Below are 11381 nucleotides of genomic sequence, written 5' to 3' on the forward strand. Positions count from 1 at the left end.
AAGAACTTGCAAAAATACAAATGCTTGTAAACCCTCTGATCATCAGGCTTCATGCTTTTGAATATAAATATAATGTTTGTATATTTTTATAAACTTATAAACCGGCTTTGGTGATCAACAGCATGTCACAGATTCTGTCCAGAACCCAGATTTTTTTTTTTTAATGTATATTTACATTTGATTAAAGCTTTTAAAGTACTTTAAATGTGTGTGTGTGGGGAAAACACAGTTTAACAAACACAAACTCCAGTGCGTGATTCCAGTCAACTATAAAACACAAGAAAACACGCCAGTAAACAACAGTGAGGCTGGAGAAAGATAAAGTGCATGTAGTGCTCATAAAGAGTAAAGATGGTCGTTGAAGGTTAACTTTTATGCCACATATCTGGGTTTAGTTATTAACCTCAGCTGTTTTCAGAGATGATGATGTTGTTGGTGTGAATAAACAGAGATGATCATGTTTCCACAAAGATTCAGGACTGCCCAGAGTTTTGAGAGAAAAAAAAAAAGAAAAGAAAAAAAAAAGGAGGAAAATTTAATAGAGGTGCAATGTTAGAAATAAAATATTAAAATAAAACATACCAGGTATAATGTTCAAAATAAAATAAAATACAGGTGTAATGCTCTAAATAAATTAAAAAATAAAATAAAATAAAATAAAATAAAATAAAATAAATCAAGTATAATGTTTAAAATAAAATAAAACAAAACTCAGGTGTAATGCTCAAATAAAAATTAAAAATGCTCTAAATAAAAACTCAGGTGTAATGCTCAAAATAAATTAAAAAATAAAATAAAATAAAATGAAATAAATCAAGTATAATGTTTAAAATACAATAAAACAGGTGTAATGCTCTAAATAAATTTAAATTTAATTAAATTAATATAAGTATTATGTTGTAATGTTCTAAATAAAGTAAAAAGTAATATAAAATAAAATAAAAAATCAAATAAAATACAAGCATAATACTCAGAATAAAAGTAAAATAAAATACAGGTAATGCTAAAAATAAGTTCAAAGTAATATAAAATAAAATAATACAATGCAAAATAAAATACAGATGTAATGCTCAAAATACAAAACAAAACAAAACAAAACAAAAAGAAATGGAGGAAAAAAAGACATGGAAAAATAAAACAATAAATAAAATAAAAACCATGACAAGGCTTTTTAGGTCAGGACTACATCTTGGCGTGTCATTACAGAATGTATGTGGGTTAAAGGACAAACACTGGTTTACTGTACACACACACACACACACACACACACACACACACACACACACACACACACACACACACACACACACACACACACACAAACATGTTAATGAGGTCACAAAGTGACAACACAGTAAAGTAGCTGATGTGCTGATATGTGCTTTGATTAACTCTGTGTACAATTCACATCTCTCTCTCTCTCTCTCTCACACACACACACACACACACACACACACACACACACACACACACACACACACACACACACACACACACACACACACACACACACACACACACACACACTTTTTGTTATCTCTGCCAAAGCTGATGCCAACAAATAAATCACCCACAAAAACACAGTAAGTACAAGACAATAGCGTCCTGTAGCATCTTAAATGTCAGCACATGGCTCTCAAACACTTCCTGTCACTCGTCTCTGACAGCGCTCTCACCCTCGATCCTCGCCTTTCAATTATTCATCACAACATGGATATGCCAGCAAAGACAACAGCTTCCAATGAAAACATACAGAAAACAAGATCAGATTCTGCAGAGAGAGAATCCAGGAGCAGCAAACGTCAGCATTCATTCATTCATTCATTCATTCATTCATTCATTCATTCATTCACTCAAACAGGAAGTTCTCAAAAAACCTTCAGAATCATGAATGCATTCATTGTAAAGCAATTATAAGTTATTGTTTAGCAAACATGTTGCGTGTAAAACAATAACTAGTTCTCTAGAGCTCATGTTCAAGTGTTTTATTGATGTCCAGTTTTATATTTACAGACAGTCATATTACAAAGAGTCTAACGAAAGCTTTGAAGACTTTGAATGATCTTGAGTCTAAGGCTGAAACATATTGAGGCAATATTATTATTATTAAATAAGCTACACTTATTTAGTTAAATCATCTGACACATAAGGCTGCTGGTGGAGGTTTAGGTTTTCTTCTGGCCTTTCTTAGGAGCTGTGTATGAGGAGGTGCGATGCTCTTCTCTGTCGTATTTGTCGTGGCCTTCCCTGTGGCAGAAGGAAAGACTATTATTACACTAATGTTGTACAGTATGTCAAACACAGCTTATTTCACTCGGCAGGATCTCATGGAAGAAGCCAGTGAATGATTCCTCAATGAGACCGAATGTTGAAGAGAGAGAGCTTCATGTGCTGAGATTCAGATTAAATAGAATAAATCTGACAGGGGCATAAATAGAAGCTCATTTCTGCACACAAGAAAAAAAAACATGCTTCGGTAAATTATATTTCACATTAAAATATGAGATAGTAAGTCATAAATTTGACATAAAAAAGCATTTTAACTTAAACATAAGCATTATGACCATAATTTTTATGACTTGCTAGGTCTTATTTGGTAATTATGTTTTTTTATCTCATAATTATAACTGAGTATATCATGTTTTGACTGTCATAATTGTCTTTTCAAACTTTCATATCATAATTATGAGTTTGACTTTTTTGATAACTTTTTATCACATATTTTATGACTAACTATATCATAATAATTATTTTTAAAGTCATATTTATGACTTTCCAACTTATGTCATAATTATAACTTTTTTGATAATTACAACTTTTTATCTCATAGTTATGGCTTAGTATATTAATTTCAACATTATATCACAAAGTTATGACTAACTATATCATAATTATGTTTTTTATGTCATAATTATGACTTTGCAACTTTTATAATCTTTTTATTTGATAATTATGACTTTTTTTCATAATTATGTCTTTTCAACCTTTCATATCATAATTATGAGTTTGACTTTTTGATAACTTTTTATCTCATATTTTGACCAACTATATCATAATAATTAAAGTCATATTTATGACTTTTCAACTTGTCATGTCATAATTATAACTTTTTTGACAATTAAGACTTTTTATCTCATAGTTATGACGCAGTATATCAATTTCGACATTATATCACATAGTTATGACTAACTATATTGTAATTAGGTTTTTCATGTCATAATGACTTTCAACTTTTATAATCATTTTAATTTGATAATTAGCAAGACTTCCTATGTCAACTTTATATCTCATAGTTATGTTATTTATATTATATTGATGATAATTATTAGTATATTATTTTTGACTTTATTTTATATTATTGTAGTCAATGACGTTTTGATGTTGTAGTCATGATTTTGTGAGAATTTTGTCTTTTAATCCCATAATTTTTTTTTTTATCTTAATTTTGTGTTTTATTATTTCTATAACATTGACTTTTTGTCATAATTACGGCTCGTCTCATAAGTTTGACTTTTTAATCTCATAATTATAACTGAGTATATCATGTTTTGACTGTCATAATTATGACTTTTCAACCTTTCATATCATAATTATGAGTTTTTGACTTTTTTGATAATGACTTTCTATGTCATATTTTAGGATTAACTATATAATAACAAATATTTTTAAAGTCATATTTATGACTTTTCAACTTGTCATGTCATAATTATAACTTTTTTGATAATTAAGACTTTTTGTCTCATAGTTGTGACGTAGTATATCAATTTCGACATTATATCACATAGGTATGACTAACTATATCATAATTGTTTTTCATGTCATAATTATGACTTTTTTTTCAAAATAGACTTGTGTCAATCAGTAAGACTTCCTATGTCAACTTTATATATCATAGTCATGTAAATCATATCAATGACAATAATTGGTACATCATAATTTTGACTTTATATCATAATAATGACGTCAACATTTGATGTCATAATCTTGACTTTTTATGTCAGAATTTTGCCTTTTAATCCCATAATTACAGCTTTTTATCTCACAATTATGAATTATTATTTCTATAATATTGACTTTTTGTCATAATTACGGCTCGTCTCATAATTTTGACTTTTTTATCTCATAATTATAACTGAGTTTATCATGTTTTGACTGTCATAATTATGACTTTTCAACCTTTCATATCATAATTATGAGTTTTTGACTTTTTGGATAATGACTTTCTATCTCATATTTTATGACTAACTATATAATAACAATTATTTTTAAAGTCATATTTATGACTTATCAACTTGTCATGTCATAATTATAACTTTTTTGATAATTACGACTTTATCTCATAGTTATGACGTGGTATATCAATTTCAACGTTATATCACATAGTTATGACTAACTATATCATATTAATTATGATATCGTACCTAAAGCAGCGGGTGCAGTACAGATCCCGCTCGCACGTGTGGCAGCGAATGACGGCGTCCTGATTACAGATGCAGCACCACGGCAGCTCTTCATCATCCTCATCCTCATCACAATCTCCATCGTCTAAGCGCCGGACCTGTGAGACAGCAGCTGCCGGCTTTGATTTTGACGGCTTTTGTTTAGAGTTTTGAGAGATTAGGATAAATAATGCACCACTCAGAAGACATTTATTGGGTTAGAGACTCTCTGGCCATCTTTAGCATGTGTTTGTGTTCTGCACACGTGTGTAGGGCTGTTACCGGTTTCCTGCTGGACGTGTCCTTCTCTCGGTTCATCGGGCCGCTGAGCTCCGGTGGGATGTTGTAGCCGCTGGCCTCATCTAGAGCCGCTTCCTCTGATAACTGAACGAGAGACAATAAAACACACACAGGACGTCTTCAGACTGAGTTCAGATAGATCTGTCTGAAGAGCGACCTCTGCTGGTTATTATGAGAAGTGCCACATCGACTTTTCATGTCCTGATTATGCCTTTTTTTTTTACTTTTTGTCATAATTACCAATATTTATCTCATAGTTCTGACTTATTTTATAAGCATGACTCTTCAGGTCATAATTATGACTTAGTATTTCATCATTTTGAGCTGTTATATGTCATGTTTTTTATTGTTATGTCATGATTAAAAGACTGTCTCATAGTTGATTAAGTATTTCATAATTTTGAGTTTATGCCATAATTATGACTCTTGATCTCTTTTGACTTAGAATGTCATTTTTTAACTTTATGTCATTATTTTTATTATCTCATAGTTGACTCAGTATATAAATTTCGATCTTTTTTAAATAATCGTGACTTTTGTTTTACTTTTAAAACAAATCTTAGTATTTCATAATTTTGAGCTGTTATATGTAATGGTTTTTTATTTTTATGTCATAATTAAAAGACTGTCTCATAGTTGATTTAGTATTTCAGAATTTTGAGTTTATGTCATAATTATGACTCTTGGTCTCATAGTTATGACTTAGAATGTCATTTTTTAACTTTATGTCATTATTATTACTATCTCATAGTTGACTTAGTATTTAATTTTCGTTTTTTTTAATAATCCTGATTTTTGTTTTACTTTTAAATCTTCATAATTTTTGACTTTGAACTTCATAATTATGACAATCATATTTTTTAATTAAAAAAATGTTATAATTATGACTTTGTATGTCATTTTTTATTTCTATGTAATAATTATGACTATTTATCTCATTGTTATGACTTAGTGTGTCATAATTTTAATTTTTTTAATTTTTACTTTTTTTCATTATTATGACTGTTTATCTCATAGTTGATTTGGTATGTCATAATTTCAACTTTCCATCTCATAGTTATGACTTAACAGTCATAATTATTACATAAAAGTAAAAGAAAAAGACTATTTAATTATCTCCGTTGACTTAGTATCATAATTTTGACTATGATAGGACTTAGCATATCTTAAATTAAACTTTCTATCTCATAGTCAAAACTTAGTATTTTGTCTTTTTATCCCATAATTATGACTCGTTATCTCATAATTATGACTTTATGTCAAAACACATTCCACATGTTAAAGTCATAAAACTCTGAAATAACAGAAGTTTGGGAACGATGTCGTGATGAAAACATGTGACAAATGAAAACTTTTAAATTTGAGCTGCTTCTTTGTTTAGATTCCAGCTCTGCTCAATCTATACATAAAAAAAAAAAAAAAAAAATTACAATTCATGAATAAATTGAGTTCAGTGCATCCAAACTTCGGACTGGTAGGATATTTTAATTTCTGCAACGACTTGCTGCACAAGCAAAGTTATTCAAAGTTTCACTGTAAACACGGTCTTCAGTGATTTCTAGATGAATCCACAGACAAAGACTATTTGTAGGGCATCTTGTTTTGATATTATTAATATCACAGACCTGCTTCATCACTCTGCTGATGGCCTCTTCCTCCGTCTCCTCGTCACTGTCGGGCTGCTGGAAATCTCAGTCCGACTGAACAAACAGAGACACTGCTGTATAACGCAGCTATTTAAAGGCAACATGATGCATCATTCACAACACACTGAACTTCCATTATATAACACTGATCTGAGAGAAAACTCATCGAACAAAAGGTTTGATCTGTATATTAAGATCTGATTGGATGAAAACTGCTCTCCTAATCTGCCCTGTAATGCAGCCTTGATGCTTCATCCAAAAAAATTAAGTCAAAGCTCGAGGAAGTTATAAGTTTAGAAAATATTATAATTATTATTATTTTAACATGCACTAATAAATCGGTCACTTTTAGACATTCCTTTAGACCAAAAACATGCATTTAAGCATAAAGTCGGCATTAAATTAAAATTGAGGCCATTTATTTTTATAGTGCATGTGACTATGATTTTTTCCATTTTATATATATATTCAAGAAATAAATAATGCATCAATTAATATTAAGATTATATTAATTGATGCATTATTTATTTCTTTATTTTACTAAATTTTAATTGAATCTATTTTAATACAATGCAATATAATTAGTAGAATTATTATTTATTCCAATCAAATTTTTATAATTCATTTTTGTAAGTCTAAATATTTTTTTTGACTGTAGTCTTCCATCAGAATCAAGTCGAACCCTACATTATTTCTTGTTCAACAGCAACTGGTCAGAGACGGCTAGCAAAGCCGACTTTAAGAAGATGAACGCTGATCTGGCATCCTTGCAATCTCGGTCATTATATTTCCATTTGAGAATATCAGACGTGAATCAGAGAGCAGTGAAGCGGCTGTGAACGCACCCTGCTCAGGATCCCGTCCCTGCAGGGAAGCCAGTCTCTTGGTCATCTCCAGCATCTGCTGCTGGTTGTGTTTGTCTTTCTTCAGCTCCTGCATGGCCTCCTCCAGCACGCGGCTCTTCTCCGCCTCCAGCTGTTTGATTGACAGCTCGCCGTCATCCACGTTCTCATTTAAACCCCCACCCTCTTGTTTATTAAGATCGTTTAACGGTCTGTCTGCATCTACACAATACAGAGAACATTGAAAAAAGTCCTCATACTTACCCCAGTTTCACAATCACAGTAACACACACGTTTTGCATTACAAGTTTCCTGAAATATCATGCTTCAATATGCAAATGATCTAATTAAATATGCACGTACATTTCCAGGAAATAATTCTAAACATTGTATCAAGCCTGGTTCAAAATTCTTTTGCACGTACATTTCCAGGAAATATATTAATTACGTACATTTCCAGGAAATAATTCTAAACATTGTATCAAGCCTGGTTCAAAATTCTTTATTTTTAAGGTTATAATATTTTTATAGGAACAAACCACTAAAATAAGTCTTTTATTTTATTTTACAATTTATTTTTTATTTTATTTTACTATTTGTTTATTTTATTATTAGTTTAGATTTTTTTTTTTGTTTTAGTTTTTAATATTTTGTTAACAACATTATAAATTAATATTATTTGGAAAATGTTTAGTTTCTATTAAGTCACATTATTATATTATTTTTATTAAATTATTATTTTTTTAATCTATTTTCATTTCATTTCATCTAATATAATATAATTAGTCTAATTTTTATTTATTCTAATCAATTTTTTTCAGCATTTATTTTAATGTAATTTATTTTATTCAACAGACAAAATAAATTTATTTTCATCATGTTTTTATGAATAAAATGTTACATAAGGTGAATGGTATATAAACAAACCCCTCTATAAAAATCTTCCGGAATAAAATAAAATAAATAAAATAAAATAAAATAAAATAAAATAAAATAAAATAAAATAAAATAAAATAAAATAAAATAAAAATAAAATAAAAATAAAATAAAATAAAATAAAAAAATAATAATATAATAATATAATATAAAAATAAAAAAAAAAATAATATTGTTGTTGTGGTGTGGAGAAAAAATCTCAGATTTTAAAGATATGTATTGTACCTGGAAAACACTGATGCAATAGACAAACTGCAATAAAATAACTACTTAAATACATATTTTAAATTCTTTCCCCTAGTCTTAAATAAGATGTTATGTAAGCAAAATAGCCCAAAAAACAACGCTTTTGCATCAACCACTAAAGTAAAATGATCATAACATATGGTGTTGTGATGCCTACTCCTTTATAAAACTGTCTAATGTTCAATGTTTAATAAACTCATTTATCTTGTGTCCTGAAATCAATTTAAATATGCACTACGAAATTGCAACGCATTATTCATCGTAAAACTAAATGAGGATATTAAAATTCATAACTGAAGAAAAAAAATAGGCAATTAAAATGGTGAAAGTACCCTGTGAAGATGGATGCTGGTTATCAATAGCAACTTCTTCAGTCATCTGGGAGATCAGATCGTTGGTCTGCTCCGTCTGCGTTCTGCCGTCGGGCGGCTGATGAACCTGCACACATTAAACATCCATGCTGCATCACTGATGGGGAAGTCTTTCCGAGAGCATTTCTGGTGAAAGCTGATATTGTATTACAGGCCGTGGGGCTCGAGCGGGCGAGGGTCGTCCCTGAAGAGCAGCCAGACGCTCCTCCATGTCTTCAGCGGACGGCACGGACTGAAGCGGGGCCTTCAAGGCAGCGAGACGAGACTCCAGCTCCGTCTCTGACGGTATGGACTCTGACAGGACAGAGACACTCATCAGATCAGGGACACAGAAGAGTTTTTTAGATCGCTGGGTTTGTTTTATTCTTCTGTTGTTATTTTTATTTTTTATTTTTTTTGCTTTGAGAAAGCAACTTTTAAAGGCGCTATACTAAATAAAGTTACTATTAACTGAATATAGTTATATTAGTGTTTATATAAGTGTTTAACCGCGATTAATCCAAAATAAACGTTTTTGTTTACATAATATATGTATGTGTGCTATGTATATTTATTATGTATATATATAAAAATACACACAAATGCATGTATATATTTCAGAAAATTGTTTACCATTAATATTAAACGTAATTATTTTCAAAATATAAATTATACTGTATGACGTGTGTATTTATATATACTATATTATGTGTATTTATATATATATATATATATATATATATATATAAAATAAATATACACAGAACACCCTCATATATTATGCAAACAAAAACTTTAATTTTGTATGCGATAAATCACAATTAATCATTCGACAGCACTAATTTATACAAGTTTTACCAGTTATTTTAGTATCACTGACATACTATTATATTTTTATTAATTATTTCTATTTTTTATTATTTTTAATTGTTGTTTTCATTTCAATATTAGTTATTGTTTTAGTCATTTTTATTATTTTTTTCTATACACTTAATCCTATTTAACATACATTTTTTAATTGTATACTGTTTATTAATTTTTTTTTTTTTTATTAACTTAAACTAATAAAAAAATTAGACATGCTGCCTTGGCAAATAGCTGAAATTAAATTATTAAAAGCTGAACGTAAAATATTAATATTATAAATATCCCTAAAATAGCAATTGGAAAATATTTTGTTTCTATTATTATTTTTTTAATTTAATTTAATTTATTTATTTTAATCGAAGTTTCTTTTCCAATAAATTTTATAATTTATTTTATAAATATTTTACATGTTTTTATTCGCTTATTTATTTTCAATTTATTTATTTTTAATTTTGTTTATTTATTTATTTACACTAACCTCAGTCCCATTTTTTAAACCGCTGCAGATGCTTTTATCGCATTCAAGGAAAAGACTGATTAAAAGTCACGTCACACAGTTTTTGAGATGCACCTGTAGATGCATTATAGTTGCATTTGGCAGATAAGAGCTGGATGATAATAAAGTTTACACTTTCCTAGAACGCAGATTTTGAGGGCTCTCACTTGGCTTGGTTTCCTCTCTCAGCTTGTTGAGTCGTTCTGCGATGATCTGGTCCTCTTTACTGAGTCCTCTGGTTGGAATCGGACTCACAGTGCTGCTCTTTCCTCCCGCAGGTCTTGAAGGATGATTCTGCTGAGCTTGTTTGGCTTCGAGAGCAGCGACTCGCCTGTAAGACGACACAGATCTGTGTTATAACACTGGAACACAGCTGTGTTTCACACGTGAGGCTCACAGATTCTTACTTTTTGTAGTTTTCAGGTGGGGACCATCTGCCAGCATCAGTCTGGATGCCCGAACTGTAAAAAAAGAGACCTGTCAGATATGCATAAGTGCATTTACAACCAGTGTTTAGTCTGAATATGAACTGTGTTTGGCTTCCAGACCTGGTTAGGTTTCCATAACACTGTTTGCACACTTTCTGCTGACTGTTTCCAAATTTTGGCACCACAACATTATATGTCAGGCATCCAGAGCAGAAAGAATGGCCACAGTTTCTACAGCCCAACTGCAAAAAAAAAAAAAAAAAAATAAATAATAAAATAAAAAAAAAATAATTAAAAAAAATAAAAAACACAAAACCGAGTCAAACGCAGGTTGTGAAATGAATTAAACCGTGTTTATATTCGCTAACCTCTTTTCTGAAGAGAGTGAACTTTGACGCACAGCCGTAACAGCGATTATCCATATTGAGATTCTTCAGGGAGGCACACCGTGACACTTTAAATCTTCAAGAAAATAACATTTAAAAGCATACGTTTAGTGTATACTGCGATTTCAGATGGCACTGTATCATTTTCATTTCGCTTGTAAACACAGGAAGCGCTGCGAAAACTGGGATTTGCCGGGAAATGTAGTTTCCTCGCTTTGCAGCGATGAAAACTACAGTAGTTTGAGAGGATTTATACACGTAGAAAAGTGTAGAGGCCTTTTAGACATTATAATAAATGCCTAAAATTACCTTAAAAGTAATTTTGTATAGAACGATCAAAACTGTTAATGTTGAAAAGTAGAAGGAAAACTCACTTTCCCAGCATGCAACGTGACGGCCACGTTCTCATTTTATCAAAATTCATGACGAGCTAAAATACCTGTCA

General features: G+C 30.2%; 1 protein-coding gene across 1 annotated transcript; it reads right to left on the reverse strand.

Annotated features, from left to right (window-relative positions):
- Window positions 1-1970: 1970 nt before the first annotated feature.
- On the reverse strand, window positions 1971-11367 carry LOC109055582 (abscission/NoCut checkpoint regulator-like). Its single transcript, XM_042743146.1, is given in 11 exon segments — window positions 1971-2247; window positions 4422-4594; window positions 4722-4823; window positions 6365-6456; window positions 7231-7449; window positions 8742-8847; window positions 8932-9074; window positions 10290-10453; window positions 10530-10583; window positions 10671-10792; window positions 10919-11367. Coding segments are annotated over 11 exon segments (1311 nt in total). The 5' UTR covers window positions 10973-11367; the 3' UTR covers window positions 1971-2165.
- Window positions 11368-11381: the final 14 nt, after the last annotated feature.

The sequence above is a fragment of the Cyprinus carpio genome, chromosome B17 (assembly GCF_018340385.1).
Source record: "Cyprinus carpio isolate SPL01 chromosome B17, ASM1834038v1, whole genome shotgun sequence".
NCBI classification, from domain to species: Eukaryota; Metazoa; Chordata; class Actinopteri; order Cypriniformes; family Cyprinidae; genus Cyprinus; species Cyprinus carpio.